General features: G+C 42.3%; 2 protein-coding genes across 6 annotated transcripts; both read left to right on the forward strand.

Moving 5' to 3' along the window:
• The first annotated feature begins 681 nt into the window (after nt 1–681).
• wipf1b (WAS/WASL interacting protein family, member 1b) lies at nt 682–14,622 on the forward strand. 2 transcript variants are annotated; one of them, XM_078787213.1, is made up of 10 exons: nt 682–1,092; nt 7,157–7,244; nt 10,714–10,816; nt 10,906–11,029; nt 11,106–11,264; nt 11,328–12,012; nt 12,102–12,202; nt 12,288–12,515; nt 12,621–12,734; nt 13,585–14,622. In XM_078787213.1, exons 3-10 carry the CDS (start codon nt 10,757–10,759, stop codon nt 13,635–13,637), a joined length of 1,524 nt encoding a protein of 507 aa, XP_078643339.1. In that variant the 5' UTR covers nt 682–1,092; nt 7,157–7,244; nt 10,714–10,756; the 3' UTR covers nt 13,638–14,622. The 2 variants fall into 2 exon arrangements, with proteins under 2 accessions (XP_078643339.1, XP_078643340.1); XM_078787214.1 differs by having other exon boundaries at nt 7,157–7,240.
• A 169-nt stretch (nt 14,623–14,791) lies between these two features.
• gpr155b (G protein-coupled receptor 155b) lies at nt 14,792–24,483 on the forward strand. 4 transcript variants are annotated; one of them, XR_009120431.2, is made up of 21 exons: nt 14,792–14,915; nt 15,243–15,432; nt 15,755–15,902; nt 15,977–16,106; nt 16,182–16,360; nt 16,755–16,907; nt 17,037–17,104; nt 17,951–18,122; nt 18,369–18,524; nt 18,603–18,686; nt 18,766–18,889; nt 18,989–19,073; nt 19,371–19,458; nt 19,578–19,809; nt 19,886–19,960; nt 20,588–20,745; nt 20,824–20,919; nt 20,989–21,053; nt 21,115–21,252; nt 22,889–23,295; nt 23,434–24,483. XR_009120431.2 is itself a non-coding variant. In XM_058059058.2 (20 exons), exons 2-20 carry the CDS (start codon nt 15,272–15,274, stop codon nt 23,184–23,186), a joined length of 2,610 nt encoding a protein of 869 aa, XP_057915041.2. In that variant the 5' UTR covers nt 14,792–14,915; nt 15,243–15,271; the 3' UTR covers nt 23,187–24,483. The 4 variants fall into 4 exon arrangements, 3 of the variants coding, with proteins under 3 accessions (XP_057915041.2, XP_057915043.2, XP_057915044.2); XM_058059058.2 differs by having other exon boundaries at nt 22,889–24,483; XM_058059060.2 differs by lacking the exon at nt 23,434–24,483 and having other exon boundaries at nt 22,828–23,041.

A 24,483-nucleotide genomic window follows, 5' to 3' on the forward strand; every position in this document is an offset into this window, starting at 1 on the left:
TTTTGTGGGGGGGTGGGTTGTACCGAAATCAGCATAAAAATGTGATATCAGTCCGTAGCGGTGTTGGACTTTCCCCCCCAATAATTAAAAAAGCAATATAAGAAATATGTAAAAGTGAAAAATATAATGTGTTATGGTGGGCGGCGGTCTAGTGGTTAGCGCGCAGACCTCACAGCTAGGAGACCAGGGTTCAATTCCACCCTCGGGCATCTCTTGTGTGAAGTTTGTATGTTCTCCCCTGTGCATGCGTGGGTTTTCTCCGGGTACTCCGGTTTCCTCCCACATTCCAAAAACATGCTAGGTTAATTGGTGACTCCAAATTGTCCATAGGTATGAATGTGAGTGTGAATGGTTGTTTGTCTATATGTGCCCTGTGATTGGCTGGCCACCAGTCCAGGGTGTACCCCGCCTCTCGCCTGAAGACAGCTGGGATAGGCTCCAGCACCCCCCGCGACCCTCGTGAGGAAAAAGCGGTAGAAATGTGTTATGGTAGAATGGTAGCGGTAGAATGTGTTATGGTGTGTTAAGCTGCTGTGTGATGATTAAAGTATTGTTTTTCCTGTTGAGTAAGGACCTTCGGCTTGTTAAAGGGATAGTTTGGATTTTGTTGACATGAAGACATTGTTCCGGACGGATTTCGGTGAGGAAGAATGTAGTTCGGGAGAGTAGGGAGTTTGCGTTCAAAAATGTAGTACATTTTGCATCACAAAACTGTCGCTAACAATTTACTCTGTGTTATTTATTATTTTGACTTTATTTTTATTATTTATTAATTCTTTGGCGAATTCAAGTACAGGCTTATTTTGACTTTTTAGGGAATTCTTGGGACAGTACGCTTAAAATTACAAAATTTGCACTGTGATGTACTAAAAAGGTTCTCTTCAAAAGCAACCAGTGTGCATGCAAGGAGAAGAGGAGGCGGTGGCGGAGGAGGAGGAGGAGGAGGAAGAAGAAGAGGATCATCTGGCCCCGCCCCTCTGCAGATTTGACCATTGACTGCATGCACAGATCCACACAAGCCGCTTCATCGTACAGTTTGACGCCCCGTGGACGATTTTACTGGGCCGCGCACGGTGCTCCACGCATGCTGAGGTGAGTAACGCAAACACAAAGTAACGAGTGTCGTCACTCGGACGGATGAACGGACGGAAGTTATCGCTGTCGATAAAGAGTTGTCATCTTCCTCCTCCAAGCAGCTGGCAATCACTGCAGCAGGGATTGTTTACTCCACACTCCAAAGAAGTTCTGCTGCTGGACGCTCAGCGAGGCGTTGTTGTTGGCTGCAGGCCCAGATTGGTCTGCCTTTTTTCCCCCCATTTCGCCATTTGTAAAAAAAAATGACGCGTTTCCTAGCTTAAAACTGTTTGGAGGGAAAGGGGCAGTGTTTTCCCACATTTGGGCTTTGTTATTGTCACACAGGCCTTTATATAAGGACTGCTGCATGCATATTGATCTCAGATGGTGAAATGATCCGCATCATTAAGTGAGTCTGTGCATCCTGTTTAGGACACACACTGCACTCTTTTTTTTTTTTTTTTTAGCCGAGCTGGTTCTGTAAACACAGAGCTTCTACAGGAGAGGAGTAGAGTTTAGATGATGACTGATGCATTATATTACTGCTAAATGTATCTTGGCACTGTAATGGTAGCAGTATTTGCAGTCACGTATGAGTTACTGCACATGTAGCTTTCTTGTGCAAAATTGCTACATTAGAGCCCAACTGAAGATCCAGCTTTTATTTGCCTTTTCCTTTCACACAGAACCAAAAGACAACATGGTAGAACTGGCACAGACACACTCTTAAAGTCTTCCCAGAGGATGAGAAGCTGTAATAAGACATGTTCGCATACAAAAAACTTCTAACCTGGAATGTATTTGTCTGTGCCTTTCACACAGAACCAGATATTGCAGAACGTGTGTGCTTCAGCACACTGTCCAGGCTTTCTTTTTCACATAGCAGCTGTCCTGCCTCTGTTATGGCTCTTGCACCTTTACACTATCAAAGTTGTGACAGTGAATTTTGGAAAGCTTTGAAGTGTTCCTGTGTGACATGCACACAGTTACAGCTGGGTTCAGTGTGTGAACGGCCCAGACCAATAATTGCTGGATTATTGGTTGATTTTGAAGTATCTCTGCCTTATAACAGCTTCCCCTTGTCTGCAAATACTTTGGAGTGTGCCTGTGATTTTTTTTTTTTTGTGAGGTCAGGTGTGTGACCTGTTGCAGTTCTTCCGCACCAAACTCCACCAAGCATGCCTTTGCGGACGTTGCTTTGTGCACTGGGAAGAGAAAAGGTTTTCCTAATAGTGTTCCACAAAGATGGAAGCATACAGTCATTGCTAAGACAGCCATTTTTCAGAAGACAACCCCTTCAGTACCGTAGTACTTGTAGTCTCTCATGTAGTCATTTTCGACCATTTTGACTAGATTTTTCGAGATAAACAGAATATTGTGTTCTATGGCTATAAAGATTAGACTCCCGTCTTTCATCAGAAAAAAACAGTAGAACATATTTAAGTTTCAGGAAAATATCAGCTCCCGACTAAAACGGAGAAAAACAGGTTTTTGTGAAAAGATACATTTGAAGCATAACTTTCACTTTGACATCAGAAGAAAAATGTTTGTTCTTACCTTTTTCTGTTCTTTAGTTATCAGCAGTAGAACATATGTAAGTTTCAGGAAAATATCAGCTCCCGACTAAAACAGGGAGAAAACCAGGTTTTTGTGAAAATATATATTTCAAGCATAACTTTCACTTTGACACAAATTGTTTGCTTTTGTGACAGCTCTAAGTTTTATTTTGAAGCTCTAAACTGGATTTTTTTCAGATATTGGTATACAGACATAAAAAATTCAAAGTTATAATAACTTAAAAATAATGAACTTAACAAAAGAAAAAGGCACCTGCCAAACACAAAGTCACAACAGTCAATACCGAGTTGACACACAGTGGTGCTGCTGATCCGGGTGTTGTCCCTGCCGGGTGTTTCCTGTCCTGTACGACTGGGACTTCGCAACACCCGCGAAACCGGTTCCGCGGGTGTTGCAACCGGGTGTAACGATCCTGGTCAAACCGGCCTGCACCATTCTCAGTGACCTGAGATGTTCACATGATAAGCGTGGCATGATGCCGTTCACTGGACTATCAATGCTGGCCTTTTTTGGGCCTTGATATTTGGCCTTGAAAACCAATCCACAAATGATGCACAGAGACCAAAGCATGTGCAATGAACCATGTTATCATTATCTTGGGCATTTAAGTTTAGAAAGAAGTTGAAATGCATCTTTGATTTAGAATGAGTTAATAATAAAGGACAACAAAAAGGACAATTAGTTGTTTTGGTGCAACCGGAATGTCAAAGCCACTTCCTGTGCTGTTTAGCACTACGGAGCAGCACATGTGCAATGCACACCCAGCTATTTACTAGTCTCAGGATGCTGCCAGGGCATCCATCATGTCTTTTAACCAAGTGTGAAAAGCAGCAGGGTTTTGTGGTGGTTGCGTTCAGCTTAGCTTCTCTGTGTCTTGTCATCCGTGAGTTTGTGACACAACTGGTTTGAGGTCATCGCAACGTTTGAGTTCCAGGAATTCCTCACTGAAGTAGCCACCGGTTGCCTTTTTGGACAGAATCGTTATGGATTGATTTAGTCTGACTTTCTCACAGAGCTGCTTGATGCTTTCCAGTGTCTGTGGAGAAAACTGCTTGGCTTACAAAAAGGGGAACAAAAGCCAAAGTTAATAAATGCTCGGAGGAGATCTTTTTGGCTGGTGACATCAACAACACATGACTCAGTTGTTGCATGCACAGATATGGAGATATTTAGAGATACTCTAGAGTCACATGCTTTACATGAGGAGACCGAAGATTGAATATATACTACAGTTTGGCCGGAAATGAGTCACACCATAGCCAAATTTTGAATCTTTAGATAAAGGCTGCATGGTGGATGAGTGGTTAGCACGCAGACCTCACAGCTAGGAGACCAGGGTTCAATTCCACCCTCGGCCATCTCTGTGTGGAGTTTGCATGTTCTCCCTGTGAATGTGTGGGTTTTCTCCGGGTACTCCGGTTTCCTTCCACATTCCAAAAACATGCTAGGTTAATTGGTGACTCCAAATTGTCCATAGCAGGGGTCTCAAACTCACGGATGCTAGTTTCAGGCCCCCGCCTTTGTTGAATGAATGAATGTTTAATTTGTTTTTTGAATTGCTTATTTATTTTTCCATCTTATTTTGTGTCGAAAAATAAAAATTAACATTAAACGTTTATTTAATAATATAATAATAAATAAAAATTAATTTGTTTAATTTGTTTTTTGATTTGCTTATTTATTTTTCCATCTTATTTTGTGTCGAAAAATAACAATGAACATTAAACATTTATTTAATAATTTATAATAAATGAAAATTTATCATAATTTATAATAATGTTTTATCAGAGAACCTAAAGCACTGAAAAAGTGGAGGGTATAGCAGAAGCAGAAGCATTGAAGACAGTTTTTTTATTGATTTTTTCTGTTTTAATATATATATATATATATATATATATATATATATATATATATATATATATATATATATATATATATATATATATATATATATATAAATTTTTTAACCTGATGCGGCCCAGCCTCACCCAGACCTTGGCCCCCAGGTAAATTGAGTTTGAGACCCCTGGTCCATAGGTATGAATGTGAGTGTGAATGGTTGTTTGTCTATATATATAGCTATATGTATTGGCTGGCAACCACTCCAGGGTGTACCCCGACTCTCGCCTGAAGACAGCTGGGATAGGCTCCAGCACACCCCCTGACCCTCGTGAGGATAAGCGGTAGAAAATGAATGAATGAATCTTTAGATAGACGTACCACAATCTTGTATTGGAAGCTTGTTGTCGACGTCCATAGCCTTGATGCTGGGATTGCTTTAAAGTGTTTTTAGTAACGCAACATACAACGTAACGTATCAGTGTGGCTCATATTGTGCTTGTGATGCATCTGGAGAAAGATCATGTGACCCAAACTCCATGCGTTACAAAGTGCTGCAACGCTATGATGCATTCCGCATGAGGAATGTCCAAGAAGCGGTCAAGCATGTTAAGCTACAACATTCCTACTAAAACATGTTTTTGTTTGTACCTTCTTCCGTGCTTGAGATGATTCCTGTATCCGTGTCCGGTGCAGCAGCTCGTACCGCATCAATATTTCAAGCATGACTCTCACTTTGCCTTCTTTGCACCAGCCTTGTTTGTCTTTTGGGGCTTTGGGAAAATGCTGATGTCAGCATTCACGGAAAGCATCTGATCAAATGTTTGGAAAATGTGCTCTTCTGTGAGTGGAACGTTGTATGAACTGCTGTGGGTTGTTTCCGTGTACACTGTGATGAAGCATCCATAACAGTGGTGCCCAAAGTGCAGCCTGGGGGCCATTTGTGGGCGGCAGCAATTTTTTTATTGGCCTTTGGTGTATTGAAAAATAAATGTTATCCATTATTAATGACTTGGATTATTACTAGGGGTGCAACAATACGTGTATTTGTATGGAACCGTTGGATACAGGGATCATGGTTCTGTAAGAATACAAACTGATATCAGTACTGAAGTACTGAAATTCTTAGTTCCAGCATCTTTAACTCTCAGGAGTCCACAACCTTGTATCCAAGGTCTAAGCAGGGACCAGACTGGTACCAGACAACCATAATTGTCATTTTAATTGGTTATTTATAACACTACCTTCTTATTGGTGGAAAAAGAAGCTTGTTGTCAATACAACAAAGCATCTGCATAGGAAAAAAAACATTTTTAAGGTGAGCTATACAGGTAAACCTATGGAACATCGGTTTTCATCATTTGTTCCATACCTAAATGTACAAAAACCAAGGCAGTTTTCCCATTGGAAATAATCCATTCCACACAAACAAAAATATGAATGAAAAATACATTTAATATAGAATAAAAATACTTTTACATGCAGAAAACAATATGAAATAATGATCAAAGGATGAATGAATAGCAAGATCGAATTCAATTGTTATTATCAGTGATTAAATTAGTGGAATTCACAACTTTCCTTGGCCCCATGGCAGGTTATTTAGCAGTTGCACTCAATTAAAAAAATGGTGCTTTGTTTGGGTACTCGATTTCGCGGAACAGCTTGGGGGCAAAAGTTCAATATTGTTTGAAAACCAAGGCCATGTATGAAAACTGAGACAATTATTCGAAAATTATGACATTTTATGTATGCGGCCCTCAGTGGGGAAAAAAATGCGGACACCCCTGATTTCCGCAAATTCAGCACCTGACTGCAAAGCTAACTTGACTTCAGAGCTAAATTCCTATTTCATGTTTATTCAGACCAGGCTCCGTGCTGATTTATCATTTATGTATGCCGCATTAGCCTCTCGCAATGGCCCCCTACACGCTACATCAGCCCCAGGGCACCAGCTAGAACAGGTTTGATTTGTACCCCTCGGTGGAGCCTAGAGAACGACTAAAGAACACACAGCCTGTGTGTGTCTTTAACGCTAATACATAACTTGCCAAAAGAAAAAAAAAAAAATTAAAAAAGCAGGAAGTGTGATGCTGAGATAACAGGATGTGGCCGCTGTGAAGCGACACTAGTCTTCTCTTCTACATGCCAAGGGGTTCTGCGGAATATGCTAGAACCACTTTTTTGTTAATTTACTCATCTCGGTGTATTGTCCTCACTCGGGTCGTCCGGTATGATGAGCCTATCCCAGCCGAAATCCTGGACAGATCATATTTATGATGAAATAAATATGTGTAAAATAAATAAATAAATATTGGCAACAGGATGTTTTTATTCTAACCAATATCAGTCCCCATGTGTCCCGTTCTGATCATATTCATGAAAATGTTAATAATACAATGATTGAATCCAAGTGGATATGTCATTGACCATATATGGTGATGCCAAACATTACACATACTGTATATGAATGGTTTTAAGAAGAAGCGGGCATATTTAGGATGAAATGAAGTACATATATGCTGTCTGTGCTGGTAGGGAAGTGGAAAAAGAAGAAGTGGGTTTAGCCGCCACATAGAGTTTACAGGAAGTTCTAGTCGTTTTTTTTTTTTTTTTTTTTTTACATTCTAGCAACTGCTCATGTTCTGCTTTTTTTTTTTTTTAGGTGCATGGTTGCTGCTTCTCACATTTTGCATTTTTAGAAGGACGGAACTGAGGTGCTTCTTCTAGATTCTTCTATGGACGCAGAGTGAGTAAGTAGATTTCATTTTGCACGTTTTGAGGTCAAAATATTCACGGTTTATGTATATTTTGTTGACATATGAACAACAAATTTGGCAATTTAATATATTTGGTTGTTCAGATTTGATTGTGTTACAGTATGTATGTGTAGCCTGCCTGATGACTGTGACACACACCAAAAAAAAACCACAATTATATCTATTTTATTCTGTAAGAGCTCTGGGATATGGTTTTATATTATTTATTATGATATTAATATTATAGGAAGACATCTCTTGTAATTGTACTGCACCACACAACTGCTGCAAAATCGGATTAGCAGCTTCGTTAGATGTGTAGTCTAATAATTAAAAAATTACATAATATATCATATAGAAAAAAAATACAACTAAGCAATTAAGTCATTAAAATTATTGTTATGATGCATTAAAATGACCCACTACAGTAGAGGTGGTGGTATACTACTTGGTTTTTACATCCTGTATTTTGTTGTTCAAGTCAAAACATACACACTTGTTGTATCCCCCTCCCCTAAAATGGTTTATTATCTTCCTATTTGTACTATTTGTACTACTTCTTTTACACACATTCATCACTGGAATGCATTAAACTTAAGTGAGAGGTCAAATTACACTGCTGAATTTGAGCAAAGACCACGTGTGTGTGTGTGTGTGTGTGTGTGTGTGTGTGTGTGTGTGTACACGTCCCATGCATATGCAGCACAGGATGTTAGCTTAGCCACTCAGCACACTTCTTGCAACGCCAACACATTTTCAGAGTGCATTATAAGATTCATTCATTCATTCATTTTCTACCGCTTTTTCCTCACGAGGGTCGCGGGGGTGCTGGAGCCTATCCCAGCTGTCTTCGGGCCAGAGGCGGTGTACACCCTGGACTGGTGGCCAGCCAATCACAGGGCACATATAGACAAACAACCATTCACACTCACATTCATACCTATGGACAATTTGGAGTCGCCAATTAACCTAGCATGTTTTTGGAATGTGGGAGGAAACCGGAGTACCCGGAGAAAACCCACGCATGCACGGGGAATTGAACTCTGGTCTCCTAGCTGTGAGGTCTGCGCGCTAACCACTAGACCGCTGTGCCGCCCCGCATTTTAAGATAAAATGATATTTTTTGTTTTGCTTGCATTCTTTTCCAAGCTGTGTCTCCATTAATCATACCTGAGGATTGTAAAGAATTCCTACCTGGAGATTTATCTAATAATCTAAATGGCGACCATTGCGGTATTGTTGAACCTGAAGTTTTGCGTCACAAGTCCATTTGTGTCTTGACGGAAACGTTAACAGATAAGCAGATAAATGATACGTAACAGCAGTAGGTGGGGAAAAAAAGTATGGAGACGCTGTTTCCTTGTGCTGCTTTAAGTCACTTTGAGTGTTGGTGTCATGTCATGTTCTTCAAAGCAGGTGGAGTTTGGCGGCAAGCGAAGACAGTGGAGACACAGATCACGCTGTAGACGTTAGGAAGGAAACAATTGGGCCTTTTGTTATTTGCATTGGACACTCACTCACACACACACACACACATACACACACATACACAATGGCTGCGCTGTGTCCGCAGCTGATCACAGTGTGCGACATCAACGGGCGGTCATGTCGGCTTGCATCATGTGACGTTAACATATACCCTGGTATTGTTGAGTTTGGCAATTTGGCTGCTTTAAGTGTTCACGAGTAGCTGTAACATGGAGTCTATTCATTGAGGGACGTTGCGAGAGTGTCAAACCAAGCGACCGCTTCCTGCCTCATGTCCTCACATGCGCGTTTTCGTCACCGCCGCAGGAAATCGTCTGTTTCTGCATCTAATCTGATTAAAAAAGTGAATTCAGCTGCTAAAAATGTTTGCAAGATGCTCGATTCGTTTAGTTTGGTGTCTTGTCCCCTGTGAGCCCTCGTAGTTTAACTTTAAACACCAGCTTTGAGCCTGAGTCACATGATCATCTGTCATGGAGGGGGGGTTCAAGCGAGGGCGGCGATGTGAGGAACCTGGCTAAGTAGTGTGGAAAAAAAACACAGTATAAACGTGGAAAAGAGATCACTCACGTAGAAGATGAATTACATGTGAAGAAAGCGAAAGATGCCTCAACATGACAGCTGTTCTAAAGTGCACTTCCTGTTTATCAGCAGCATACAGGAAGTCAGTGTTAATATGGTGATATTATTGTTCAAGTTGCCGCTGAATCTGTTAAAGGTGTTTGCAAGGTTTTCCAGATGACAACACGTCTGTTGCTATGACAATGTGTTGGGAAGGGGAGGGGGGAGGGGGGTGGAATGCAGCTTTACGTTTAGCACGGCATCTGTTTACAATCACTTCAATACAGTCTGATGGCGCCGGAATTATAGACTCATTGAAGTCCAATTTGAAAACAAAACCACTTAATAGAGCATAAAAAACGAGCAACAAATAGTTGGAGCTTAGCGGCTAGCCTGAGAGAAACATGGATGATGTTCCACTCCAGTCCTGTAGGTGGCAAAATGGTGCACATCATTTACAATACAATAGAAAACAACACGTTTGATGCAGTTCTAAACCAAAAAAAAAAGACCCCAAATTGACAGATGTGCACTCGGCATGTATCTCTCCCAATGAAATACACACTGCACAGTAACCAGGAAGTGAAAAGACATCTTGCCATGTGGCAGGGTATGCTGGAGCCTATCCCACCTGACTTTGGGTGAGAGGCGAGGTACACCTTGAACTGGTCGCCAGCCAATCACAATCATTCACACTCACATTCATACCTATGGACAATTTGGAGTCGCCAATTAACCTAGCATTTTTTTGGAATGTGGGAGGAAACCGGAGTACCCGGAGAAAACCCACGCATGCACGGGGAGAACATGCAAACCACAAAGAGATGCCCAAGCAGAGATTTGAACCAAGGTCTTCCCAATCTCCTGACTGTGTGGCCTACATGCTAACCGTGCAGCCTATATGGAACTTAAAAGAGAAAATACATTATTTTGTGTGAATTCTCTGTCAACCAATCAGTGGACTGCATTGCGCTGAGTTCCGCTCCTTCCTTATTTGTTATTGGGCACATAAAAAAAAGACACAGGGCTGCATGGCGGAGGAGCGGTGAGCACGCAGGCCTCATAGCTAAGAGACCGGAGTTCAATTCCACCCTCGGTCATCTCTGTGTGGAGTTTGCATGTTCTCCCCGTGCATGCGTGGGTTTTCTCCGGGTACTCCGGTTTCCTCCCACATTCCAAAAACATGCTAGGTTAATTGGCGACTCCAAATTGTCCATAGGTATGAATGTGAGTGTGAATGGTTGTTTGTCTATATGTGCCCTGTAATTGGCTGGCGACCAGTCCAGGGTGTACCCCGCCTCTTGCTCGAAGACAGCTGGGATAGGCTCCAGCACCCTCGCGACCCTCGTGAGGAAAAGCGGTAGAAAATGAATGAATGAAAAACTACCTTGTGTTGCGTCCATTCCTTGTCCACCAGGGTGCAGCATACAGTGCAGACAGTGTAAAGCGGAGAGAGGAAGATGCCAGCTCCGCCTCCGCCTCCTCCCCCAGGAGCACCCCCTCCCCCCACCTTTGCAGTTGTAAGTCAATCAACAGGACACTTTATCATATAAAGCAAGGTTTCCTGTTGCTATACATTAAAGTCTATGTGCGTGTGTTGCTGTTTTAGGCTAACACAGACAAACCGAGCCGTGGAGAACAGAAAGGAAGGAATGCTCTGTTGTCGGACATTCATAAAGGCGCCAAACTTAAAAAGACTGTCACCAATGACCGCAGTGGACCAATATTGGACAGTAAGACATTTGTGTCCTCTGCACAGCTGAGCAGAAATGAGAGTATGAAATTAACTAATATTTGTTTGTATCTCAGAGCCCAAAGGAGGCGGAGGAGTTGGAGGAGGAGGTGGAGTAAGTTCAGGTGGAGGAGGAGGGGGTGGAAGCTTTGGTGGTGGAGCTCCTGCTGGTTTAGGAGGCCTCTTTGTCGGCGGAATGCCAAAACTTCGCTCTGCAGCCAACAGAGATTCCAATGGTAAAAGTCATACAAATCATGAAAACAGTAGCATCAAAGTCAATGTTACATTCCCTCCTCCAGACTCGGGACCCCCCAGAGGACCGGCGATCACCCCAAGTCGCTACAGCGGTCCCAGCCCCTTCAGTAGCGGTCCTCCGAAATTCCAAGGAGCGTCTTCTTCATTCCGCGGCGGCGTTCCCGACCTTCCCAAGAACCGCACAAATCACTCATCAAGGCAAGACACTCCAGGAGGTCCTCCACCCATACCTAACACGCCTCGACCCAACCAGAACTTCAGTCCCCGTGCGGGCCCACCACCGCCTTCCCTTCCTGTGGGACCCAGATCCAGCCCCGCATCTGGGCCACCACCTCCCAGTCTTCCCCCAGGGCGGCATGGTCCTCTCCCCCAGCCGCCAGGGATGCCGAGGCCGAGCTTCACCACACCGCCTCCCCCGCCATCCTCAAACCACAGCAGACCACCTTTACCGCCAGCTCCAGGGAGCCGGCCCCCACTTCCTGATGACCGACCTCCTCCTCCGCCGGCTCCAGTTGGGGGTCACCGGCAGTCCATGCCCCGTGACCTGCCCCCTCCGCCTCCTCCCGCCGTCAACTGCAAACCTCCCTCGTCTGTTTCTTCTCGCTCTTCTGGGGGAGCACCACCTCTTCCGCCCGGGCGACCTGGACCTCCTCCTTTGCCACCCACACCAGCCGTGGGGGACGACCACAGCACGCCTCGACTACCCCAAAGAAACAGCTCACTCAACAGGTATTATTATGACATAAAACGGTGGCCAAGTAGCCATTTGCGTTGCAGCTATTTTTAAACATTAGTTTATGATGTTGTCTTATCACCAGCAATTTCAGCTCTTCACCACATGTCCGCACGGGACCCCTCCCTCCCCCACCCAACGAGAGGCCGCCGTCCTTTGGAAGAAACCAAAATTCAACACGCACAGGTTGATAAATCGTCATAATAACACCCTGAAGTAAATACATAACTTAATATTGTCTCAGAGTATCGGTTAACTTTTGTCTCCGTAGGGCCTCTTCCTCCTCCGCCCCCCACCGGCCGCAATGTGAGCGTAGGCAGCATGAGGGCATCGCCGGGGCACTCTCCTATCGGACGACCCGGGTCGGATTCTCCTCGTGGCGGCCCCGGTGGTAGACCCCCTCTGCCTCCGGACAGACCCGGCGCCGGAGGGGCACCTCCTCCGCCACCCCCACCCATCGGCAACGGCTTCCAAAACTCACACCACAACCAGATACACGGTGAGTGCTGCTAACGGGATTCATTTATGTATTAACAATTGGAAGATGAGGAATTTAACACACAGTATCTGATCCGCTGATGCCGCACGCACTCTCTTTTCCCAGATGACTGGGAGGTTCGCTTCACTTTCCACCCAGTGTCCGACCTGCCGCCACCCGAGCCCTATCAGCCCTTCCACAAGACCTACCCCAGCAAGATCAGCAAGATGGACGGCAGAGGTCAGCCAACATCTGCTTGCATCTTGACACACACACACACAGTGACACCTACTGGCAGAAAAAAAGACCACACTTGAAAAGAAAATCCTGTGACAATGAAGCTGTACTATGTATTTTAGAAAGAAGTACTAATCTTACATGAATAAATGCATTAAAGATGCTAAAACCAATCCAATGTAGGTTAATATATGCTAAACTATTTAAAGAAAATATCCATATAGCTTTTATAGTGTTATAGCGGACAAAGCAAACAGGTTTTAGTGTATAGTAGGTTCCATCTATTCTCAAGGGATTTCATTCCAGAGCCTCTGTTCTTCTTAATTTATTTCAGACATGCATACTGTGTTGCATTATTGTTTCTCACATATACACTTACAATACAATACACTTACAATATCTATCTATCTATATATATATATATACACACACACACACACAAATTGCCTCATTACTACACATGTCTGAAAAGGAGCAGGAAGAAGCAAAGCTTATTAAATCCTACCCCTTCGCCACTCAATATCAGTTACCAATTCAATTAACGATTTTTCCACACATATAATCCCAGAATCTTACATAAGACAAAACAACAAAAGAAGAGTGGGAACATCAGAGAGCCTCTCAGGAAGAGCAAAAAAATCACAATTAATGGACATACTTGTGGAAATACCGATTGTTGACACTCGAAATATGCATCACAAATGTACTATAAATGATAAAAAGTGTAGACTAATGAATGATAATCAACCGAACAGACGGAATTAAATGCACAGTCTAGCCTTTAGCTTAAGGCTAACCTCAACTCAAAGTAGTCTGTGTGATTTAACCTGTTTTTAATTTCATTTTTTTGCAGGTTCGGGTAGAAAGGAAAGAGGTGCTCCTCCTCTTCCTCCTATACCCAGGTGAAGAAGAGCAGCAATATGCAAAAAATATGCAAAGTGGACAGACGACAACAGTGTTAAGAGGGAGAAAAAAAAGATAGGGAAAATGTCTATTTGAGAGTTTCATCCACGAATCTGAAAAATGTCTCACACTCTACTATCACAGGATTTCACTTCCTGCTTGCCTAATATTTTATATTATTCCACATGACAACACTTTGACATTGAAATACAAACTTGAGCGTGTGTGAAGAAGCTAATAATTCAAACGAAACCAATCATAGTCACACACTTGCAGTCAATACGCTTCCTCAGGGGATTTGTTTTGTCCTTTTAGGGTTCAAATGTCCAAATTAGGAGAACCCCGTTCTGTGTTCATATTGTGCCTTTCCATTATGATATCAGGCTGCTTTAACATTTCGAATGAGATTGCTAGAAATGATGCCCTTTGTGCCTTAAATAAAATAATATATGTAAGGTTTGCTCGTAAAGCAGGGGTCATATGACAAATTGAGTATATTGTGCATAAAAAGTGTCATAAAAGACAATTAAAGTTGGCCCTACCATTGCTGCATCGGGGAATGCAATGTTGAATTAACCAAAGCCAGCTAGTGTGCCTTTGCAGTATGTTTACTTGTGCGTTTCCGTTGCCACCACTGAATGGTACTTTTCATTTGATATTCTCATGTAATGAGAGGAAAGCACACCTTTAATTCATATCCATGTCTCAGATATATGCATGGATGTTATTGCACACGGTTGCAACAGCACTGATTCTTGTTTTTTTGCTGGTTTGTCATTAACAGACGCCTTGTTGAAACATGAAGGGTGTATGTGTGTGTCTGTATGGTTTCATCAAGTGTTAAAAAACGGTTTGTGCAGTATTACGTTGTTTTGCTTTACACAACATGGCTTTGGTATTTTGTATACATGTGTTAATAAAAGTGGGCCAGATTTTTGTTTTCTAAGACAATCAAAGTGACATCAGAAAAATAAAGTTATTCAACAAGGTTGTGCTTCACTTTGGATGATTTTATTCATATGTATAGAAAACAACCATTCACATTATGAAAAGCTACAAACATGAGCAATGGCTCGTCACATGATGATGTCACCGCCCATTACCACGCCCAATTTCCCGTAGATCCAATTACAGCGGTGCTGAATCGTGTCTAGATTCCGATTGGTTCGGTGGCCTGTCAGTCACTTCCAGCTGTCAGAATCAGAAACGGTGCTGCTCAAACTGGAGACAACCAACCTTGAGAGACCTTTCGTGGCCAAAATGATGGTTTAAGTAACAAAGGTACGCAATATTCTTTATAAAGTGACGTATTACACTATAGTACAGTATACCAGATGCGTAAAATAATGATAAGTGTAAGTTATAAACGTCGGAAGGCTCTATGTGTCCTGATGTTTTTAGCATACATCAGCTAATGATGCTAGCCATGCTATTATTGGAGGTGACATGCCTTTACAACATTGAGCGTTACTTTGATAGAGTATTGCTTAACAAATAGACTTGATTAAAAATCTATCGCCAGTAACCGAGGCCACCTAACTATGCTAACATTGCGAGCTTACAGTTGACTGAGGTTGCTACTTTGCCTCCTTCCACTCCCCAAACCAGCCATTACCTGGCCCAGCCCTTCCATCACCATGGAGACTGCCGCCAGCTACGTGCTCATCCATGGGAAGAACATCTCCCACAGCACCTTAGCGAGCTCCACTGCTGCTGGTCCACACATGTCCATTGACAAGCTATTTCCTGCCTTGCTGGAGTGTTTTGGCATCATTCTGTGTGGATACATAGCTGGCAGGTGTGTGTGATGTCTTCAGGTGCATCTCTGCATCATTTATTAAATACAAAGCTTGTTTTACTTAGCAGAGTGGCTTTGATGGATCACAGAAAGTCAACCAGCAATGTCAAAAGGCATAATTTAGAAACCATTATATGTAGTAATGAATGTGTTATGAGTAAATCATCATTCCGCACAACTGATTTATGTCAAATTAATGCAAATGCTAATTACAATGAATGTCCAGGGTAAGCTATGTAGTGGTAGCTGATACTGAATGCAAAAGGTGGTTAGAAATGCCAATGAATGCTAAATTTAGCCTTTGTGTGTTTTGTCCCGGTAGGGCTGACATCATCACTGAGAGCCAGGCAAAAGGTCTGGGCAACTTTGTGTCCAAATTTGCCCTCCCAGCTCTGCTTTTCAAAAACATGGTGCTCCTGGATTTTGGAGGCGTTATTTGGTCATTTTTGTGGAGCATCCTGGTCGCCAAGGTCAGGAATTCTTAAGAGATTTGTACAAAATAAGCATCTCATGAATGCACCTGACATATGTGCTGTGTGTGTAGGTGTCTGTGTTCGCACTGGTGTGTGTTCTCACACTGATGGTGGCAGGTCCTGAAACTAGGTACGGTAAAGCTGGGCTGTACGCCATCTTTGCCACACAGAGCAACGACTTTGCACTGGGGTATCCCATTGGTGAGGCCTCCACAAATACCGTAAATACTTCTTAGTACTTTAACTTCTTACTATCTCTCCTTATATTTTCTCCAGTTGATGCTTTGTATAGGAGCACCTACCCAGAGTACCTCCAGTACATCTATCTAGTTGCTCCTGTGTCCCTGATGCTGCTCAATCCCATTGGATTTGCTCTCTGTGAGGTGCAGAAGTGGAGGCAGGCCGGCAACGTGCAGCGAAGCACTGCAGGAGTTCTGGCAGTTGTTGTCCTACAGGTACCGTCTCTGCATTGGCGCTTTTGAAGGCCCTAGTTAACCAAAACTAGAAATGTGTGCTTGTAGACCACCGTATTGTATCCCACGGGTTGTACAAGTTATGATAAAACTTAAAGATTCTGATTCGAGGTAATGCCAGGTAGTTCCACAGGATCATTCTGACACATTTTGAATGTGGACTACAAACATGGCAGACAATCTACTGTAGATCAATATGTTGAAGTAGGTTACTGTTGATATTTTTTTGGCTGTGTCATTCACTGTTCAATTGCACTTTGCTTGGGCCTCGGTTATAAATGTTCAAGTTTAATTTAATTTAATAGTGAGGTCTAAATTCAGATTGAAGGTCAACAAATGTGTGTTTAATAATTTAAGACTGAACTCTACTGTCCAGGTGTTGAAAAATCCAATCGTGTTCATGGTGGTCATAGGGATCGCCTCTCACTTCGCTTTGGGCCAGAGGATCCCTGCTGTGCTGTCCGACTTCATTGATGGCTTGGCTAACTCTTTTGGAGGAGCGGCCTTGTTCTACTTGGGCCTCACCATGGTCTGTCTTGGTTCTGCTTTGGCTTCGCGAACAGCCGCTATATGTGTTCTTAGGCTTGTTCCTTTGCACAGTATTCATTGCATAGGACCGTATAAGAGAACACTACTTGTCTCTATGTTTCTGTTGCAGGTGGGTCAGTTGAGAAAGCTGACACGAGATGCTGGAGTCGCTTTGATTCTTCTCATCACTGCCAAACTGTGAGCAGAAATTTATGTCATTGATTGTCTTTTGGTTCAAATTTTACTAAAACTGCTTCTAACACCAACTTGTAGAAGCACAAATAGAGTTTTGGTGCAAGTCTGGATAAATGTGAGACATGGAATATCTCTCAGAAATTCATGCATACACAGAAGGTCTGGTCCATAGGTATGAATGTGAGTGTGAATGGTTGTTTGTCTATATGTGCCCTGCAATTCATTCATTCATTCATTTTTTACCGCTTATCCTCACGAGGGTCGCAAGGGGTGCTGGAGCCTATCCCAGCTGTCTTCAGGGGCGAGAGGCAGGGTACAGGGGACCCTGGACTGGTCGCCAGCCAATCACAGGGCACATATAGACAAACAACCATTCACACTCACATTCATACCTAAGGACAATTTCGAGTCACCAATTAACCTAGCATGTTTTTGGAATGTGGGAGGAAACCGGAGTACCCGGAGAAAACCCACGCATGCACGGGGAGAACATGCAAACTCCACACAGAAATGGCCGAGGGTGGTATTGAACCCTGGTCTACGCGCTAACCACTCGGCCGCCAATTGCCCTGCAATTGACTAGCGATTAGTTCAGGGTGTACCTCACCTCTCACCCTTCGCCAGCTGGGATAGGCTCCAGCATACACCACAACCCTAATGAGGATAAGAAGCATAGAGAATGGATGGATGGATGGAGAGATGGTCTATGTCATTTCCAAATTAGGATGGTTGTGGGTTTCTTTGTTTTTTAGATTTAAAAAGAAGAAAAACCTTAAAATGTGAAAATGCTTATGTACATACTACTTACATTATGACGTATTAATCCGAAATAACGATTTTGTCCACCAGTTTGGTAATGCCGCTTGTCTGCAAGGACATGATGGATATTCTGGACGTGGGTGTCAACAGTACCAGTGCCAACCACACCAGTTTGTCCAACTTTGCTTTCCTGTACGGCGTCTTCCCCACCGCACCCAGTGTGGCCATCTATGCCGGACACTACAGCTTAGAGCTGGAAGTGGTGAGTACTTGTAGCATAGCAGCATATGCTGTATTGTGATGCCGACCCCCCAGTTGGGTTGGGTCACATTGAAATGACAGCCAAGACAAAGATGCCTGTTATTGAACAATTTAGATGGGAAACACAACATTCAGTATTTGTTGTCTCCAGTGACCCCGCCCACCCACTTCCTCCCTACTCTGCAGTTAGTGTATTAGCATTACAATAGCGTTCTAATGTATTAACTTTGTTGTCATCTGCTGTCAGGTGACTTCAGGCATGGTCATCAGCACGTTCCTCTCGGCCCCCATCATCTACGTCTCTGCCTGGCTTTTGACAATCCCCCTCATGGACCCTGCCCCTCTGGTTGCAGAACTCCAAAATGTCAGCTTCAATATCAGCATCGTTTGCCTGGTGGCGCTGGTGTGTGCTCTCATTTTTTACTTTCTGTTGATATCTTCTGGGAATATCCCTAGTATCATTTTCCACCTCTTGTGGCAGGTTTGGACCATCGCGGTGATGCTCCTCAGCAGAAAATTCAACCGTCTTCCTCACCTCTTTGCCTTAAATCTCTTCTTGGCTCAGGTTGGGTTTATACTTATGTGGTGCCATGTGAGCTTTTAATGCCGCTATCGACTGATCACTTTGCCCCTCTGCTTCCTAGTTTCTGGTATGTGTCAGCATGATCCTGTGGAACTTCCTGGCCAGACAAGAAGATAATCTCATCGGAAAAATTCTGGCCTTTTCGCTGCTTTACAGCTCTCTGTACAGCACGTACATTTGGACAGGCACGTGCTCGTATCTGGTCAACATTTATTTGCTGAAATCTGCATGCGAGTGATTGCCTCCCCTCTCCTCCACCCCACCCCCACCCCCCCTTTTTTTAGGTCTAATCCCACTCTGCTTGGCTCTGACCAGCAGAGATGATCTGCTGAGGCTGCGACCGGCAGTTTTCATGGTTTTGGGTTGGGGGTGAGTTCCATTGACATGCAAAAAAAGAGCAGGAATAATTTGGAATTTTACGTGGATTGACTTGTCAAACATGTGAGTGCATAAATATACAGGATTATTACATATTACACTAATTTGCTTTGTCACCTACAACAGGAAACTAAGATGTGAATGCTTTATTGAGACACTAGCTTACCATATTATATTATTTCATATTTTAAAATGTATTTAGGAAAAATAAATAAAAATAACAACATAGGTTTTAGTATGCAGAATGTTTTTGGTCATTACTTTCAGTGTAAATATTCTTGTGTGTAGGGTTCCCTTAATCATGGTCGGAGGTCTTTTATTATCAGGCCACAGGACCGACACCATTGATTCAGCCTTCTTCTACGGCAAAGCTCAGGTTAGACACCTTGCAATGTATCACCACTTACGCTCTCCACACTGTTAAGTTCATGTTGAAAATTCTGTTTTAAGTGTGTTTGTGAATAAATGTTTTGTTTTCCATAATTTATTATAAAGATCATCAGCACAGCCGTGGTGCTTGCAGTCAGCCTGGGCCTGGGTGCGATCTCTCTCATGGGTCTCAGCCAGGGAGGCAGGGAGCAGAGAGGATACCACGTCCTGAATAGAACTCCTGTTCCTGCTGCTCATAATGAGGATTCGAGGACCCCTGGTGGTGTGGAAGATACACAACAACCACAGCAGCAGCAGCATTACGCAGAAACTTCACCTGCCTGCAGCATTAACTCAGGTATCATGACTGCTATGTGTGTGATAATATACTGAATATTTATTATTTATTCATGATTATGTTTTGTGTGCGGTAGACACACACACTCCTCCTTTCCAGTCGGTACCTGATATGATTGCCAGCACACAGCTGAACCACGGCAACAACACTGGTATGACATACAAATATTATTCATTTGTTTTATGTGACTGTATAATGCATTTACTGTTGAATTTGTTTTGTAGATTAATTAATACTACTTAATACTGCTAATAAACTATATATTGTTTATTCAAAAGATAATGAAATGCTGTTTCATCGTTAAATACGGTCTATTATTCGGCAAATTGCATGCATTCACTGCCTAAATTAAGCATTTGCAAGCATAAAACTGGCTAAATGATCGAAAACATGAATAGCTATTCAAAAAATGTGATATGAAATGCAATACAATATGTGGCTTCTCAGCTAAATAATGTTGACCGTTAGCTGAGTGCTAGCAGCAGGTTAGCAGTGTTATTTATGTCCTGAGATGGCGTCTCCGTTATTGTGTCTACTATATTGGGTTATACAAGCGTAAATATTACTATAGGGGTGCTATTTCATGTCTACGGGGCTTGAATAATGGTACAAACTATATTTAGAAGGTCATAAACAGCTTTAACTATGAAAATATTCCATTTATGTTGAATCCTGCTTTGTGGAAATTCACTTATCATGGTCAAGTCTGGAACCAAGTAACCACAATAAACGAGGGACTGTACACTGATATAGAGTTGTTGTTTTTTTTCCACTTCAGGCCACACAGGGGGGCTGTGCGATGGGCATCAACAGAATTCTTCCTCGTCGGAGCATCTTCTAAACCTGGCTGGACCAGAGCGTCAACACGCTGCTGATGATAAGCAAACAGTCAGACACGTCTTGCTGTGTCTCCTCCTTATTGTCAGCTTGCTAGCAGTGAGAATTTAATCTTTATACAGATTTGTTTGTTACCTATTTTTTTTTTTAAATCTTCCGTACTGTGTTTCTGTACAGAACCTCTCCAGCTGCCTGTGGTGGTTGTTCAACAAGGATCCAGGACGACTCTACTTGGAATTGCAGTTCTTTTGTGCTGTAGCAAACTACGGACAGGCATGAGAATGCACGTTATTTAATTTCTGTGTTTCATATATTCAGAAATTATTATTCTCTTTAACCCAGGGCTTCCTGTCCTTCGGGATCTTCGGTCTGGACCGTCACCTCATCATTTTACCCTTCAAGAAAAGGTGAGATTTATCATATTGATGACGAGATGTGAGTCATGTGACCTCAGGGTTGTGTCCACAGGTTGCAGGGGTTGTGGCGAGGTCACGACGCAGAGGAGCAGAGTCCTTCAGGAGGTCCTGAGGAGGTCAGACTCACCTGCACGCAGTTTGTCCGCTACCACAAGGAGCAGTGTGTGCAAGATATAGTTCACACATGCAGGTATGTTTAATATTATTTTTTTACTCAACATTATCATTAAAAAAATGTCTAATATTAGGACAGTCAGTCTTTATTGAGCTTTTAATCCTGCATGGATTTGGAGCTGATGGTGCTGATTTATTCTATTTCTGCTTATATTTTAGGCCATGTCCACACTAACACAAGTATTATTTCAAATCATACATTTGCAGTGACTTTCATCACATTATATTGTGTGCCATTCTGAACTCATTCAATCCCAGCCATATTTCAAAAGACAACACCTTCAGTACTAGCCATTTTAGATGATTTTGAGTGATCTTTGAAGGCACACAGAATATTGTTGTTCTATGGCTATAGAAATATAGAAGCTACCAAAAGAAAGATTAGAGTCCGGGCATTCATCAGAAAAAAAGTTTGCTTCTACCTTTTTCCGTTTTTACTTTGGTAAGTAGAGCATAGGTAAGTTTCAGGAAAATATCAGTTGCCAACTAGAAAAGTAAGAAAAACTTTTGTGAAAGGATAAATTTCAAGCATAACTTTCACTTTGACGCAAATATTTTTTGCTTTTGTCACAGCTCAAATATTTAAACAACAATACCACAACATAAACAACACAAAAAAAATGGTTACATGGATATAGCAATTTATTTACAAACATGACACCATGAACTATTTACAAATTTTCACATTTGGAAATGAACTATGTATGAGCATGCGTGTGGGTTAAAATTTCCCTACAATGCGTACACTCCACGCTCTCCCACTTCCTCTTTCCTGTCATGTGGGATTTGTCTGTCCGAGCTCTGATCAAATTCACATCTGTTTTTAGGACTTAAAATTGCGCTGACGTAAAATTTTATTGGTGGGGAGCCTCTTGTGCAAAAAAATGTCAAAGACATACATAAATATAACGTATAACTACGTCTTTGGTATTGAATGAGTTTAGTGACATGATTCTATTGTTCAAATTGTGGTTTACTTTATATGTAATACTTTGAAGAATAATACCACTTTATTCTTACACTTATATATACAAAAATGACTTAATTTGGAGTATAGCGCTAAATATTTGCAAATATGTTTTCAAGGACAAAGAGGATATTCTTAAGTACCATTTAGTGTGTTTTGAGGGTTAAGAACAAAATAGTAAAGCGTGGACATTTCCTTATATTCCGCACGTCCTATGCATGTTTCTCCTCAGGAATTGTGCTGTAGTTCTGTTTGAGCCCCAAACAAAGTTGAGCGCAGCTTTTATTTTAATTGTTGCTGCTACTTGCATGAAACCAAGCACAATTGTTGTGTTTATAATGCCACATAATTTATTTTCAGTAATACTCATAAAAGTTAGTAGTAGTACTACTGCTTTAGGCTATGATTTCATCTTCTTGCACCTTTGTAAAAACACAAAGACATCAAATTTCTTCCTTCTACCTATTATAAAACTTGACTAACGGGATTCTTTGGATGTTTTGGGATCTTGGGTGCTTTGCTTTTCTTTCTCACAAACAATTCTTTGCACTGTTCTCGCTTTCTTTTTCTTTCCTCCCTCCCTGCATTCTGTTTTGGCTCCACCTCCTCTCTTGCTCCCCCTAGTGGCTCAGGAGAGAGTGTGAGCGCTCCGACAGGTGAATCCTTGCTCTGATAATAATGACAGGTTCTGGAGCGACCTCCTGCAGCAGCAGCAGCAGCCGGATCCTCAGGCTGACCAACACCAGCATGAACCCGACCTAGACTCACCTAACCAGCAACCCCACATCCAAAGCACGTTCCGGGGCTGCGACCTGGTCGACTGGCTGCTGGGTCGTGGCCTGTGTGCCGGGCGAGCCCAGGCTCGGCGCTACGCAGCATGTCTCCAACAGGGAGGCGTGTTCTGTGACGCGACGGGTCAGCACAGCTTCACGGACGAGTGCACGAGGCTCTACCATTTCATACAGGAAGAAGAGACTGGCTGATGGTCCGGTGAGGAGGAACCCAAACAGCATCCACCAGGCCACAACACAGTGCCTTATGGTGCAGTTCTTCCATCCTCCACTAGGGAAGCTCTTGTTCTTCAAAGTGCAGGCAAGTTCCCGTTAAAAGTTTATTTATGCATATCAAGTGAAGGCTCAGTCGCCTTCCATGGTTGGTAGTTGCTGCTTTTGATTCTGCTCTTCTCTTTTAACTACTGACATGCTTTGTTTTGATTTCCTTTTATTTCAGTGCATACTATGTGATCATTGGACCTTTCATTGGGTACACATTAAAATGACTCCAGGGTCTTTACAAAGATAATAATGCTCAGTTTTTGCACAATGTACTGTTAAAATTAGCAAATGTTGACATAATGAATACCTGTGTGATATTATTATCTTTGCAAAGTAAATTATTATTGTTTTTTTTTAATTCTACTGCAATTCCTTCGTCCTCAATGTTGCCTATTGTCCCTACTGTGTGATTTTCTTGACACTACAAGTCTCCAAGTACCACTTTTGGATGGCGTTGACTGCTTGCATGACTCAAACATATATGCAAATCTCACCAGGAAATATGTGCCCTGCGCTATTACATCTCAATTTAAAAACCTTCCGCAAATGTTGGACAGTTAAATAAATAAACATTAAATTAATACAATGTTTCTGCTCAAATGGAAACATGTGTAAACTTTAAAAACCTGCTTTACAAAGGGTTTAGGTTCCACTGAATGCTGGCTGTACATCTTCTCACGGTTGACATGTTCTCTGCTGCTTTTACTGTGACGTCTGAACTACACTGAAATAAGAGCTGATTTAAGGTGGATTCCATTCATGTTTTAAAAGACAGGACATATTCGATACATACACTTATCTACGTTAGGGATATTCAGCTAAACGATGAAGTGAAAAAGCACTACAATTTCACCTTTTGACCTTTTAAACTTCTGAATGCACATGTCCAACTGTTGAAGGACTAAGAGGACTGCTTACATACCAATTCTAATTTAACCAGGACTTTTATTGTTCCAAACATGGTTCACTCACTTGTGCCAAATATTGAAAAGCTGGATGTGTTCATTCAGAAGTTTAAGGAAGGTCATAAATGAAGTTAATCCTGAAATTTCACTCGATATTGCTAACTTTTTGTGAGTTTTCTTCTGTTTACTGATGTCACATGAATTCATGTGACAGGGCGTCTCGCCTCCGCCAATGTGAAGGTGTGTTTTGGTGTGTGCATGATGTATGTGTCACGTGTAAGAGAGAATAAAGAGATTTTAATAAGACGTTTATTGTACGT

Source organism: Doryrhamphus excisus, linkage group LG20 (genome assembly GCF_037039965.1).
Source record: "Doryrhamphus excisus strain RoL-2023G ecotype Guam linkage group LG20, RoL_Dexc_Guam_v1.1, whole genome shotgun sequence".
Lineage (NCBI taxonomy): Eukaryota > Metazoa > Chordata > Actinopteri > Syngnathiformes > Syngnathidae > Doryrhamphus > Doryrhamphus excisus.

Coding starts and splice junctions, on each gene's coding strand:
- gpr155b (XM_058059058.2), top strand. CDS start 15,272: ATGGAGACTGCCGCCAGCTACGTGCTCATCCATGGGAAGAACATCTCC. Junction 16,908..17,036: donor TCTACTTGGGCCTCACCATG/GTCTGTCTTGGT, acceptor TTTCTGTTGCAG/GTGGGTCAGTTGAGAAAGCT. Junction 20,746..20,823: donor TTATTGTCAGCTTGCTAGCA/GTGAGAATTTAA, acceptor GTTTCTGTACAG/AACCTCTCCAGCTGCCTGTG.
- wipf1b (XM_078787213.1), top strand. CDS start 10,757: ATGCCAGCTCCGCCTCCGCCTCCTCCCCCAGGAGCACCCCCTCCCCCC. Junction 10,817..10,905: donor CTCCCCCCACCTTTGCAGTT/GTAAGTCAATCA, acceptor TTGCTGTTTTAG/GCTAACACAGACAAACCGAG. Junction 12,735..13,584: donor CAGCAAGATGGACGGCAGAG/GTCAGCCAACAT, acceptor ATTTTTTTGCAG/GTTCGGGTAGAAAGGAAAGA.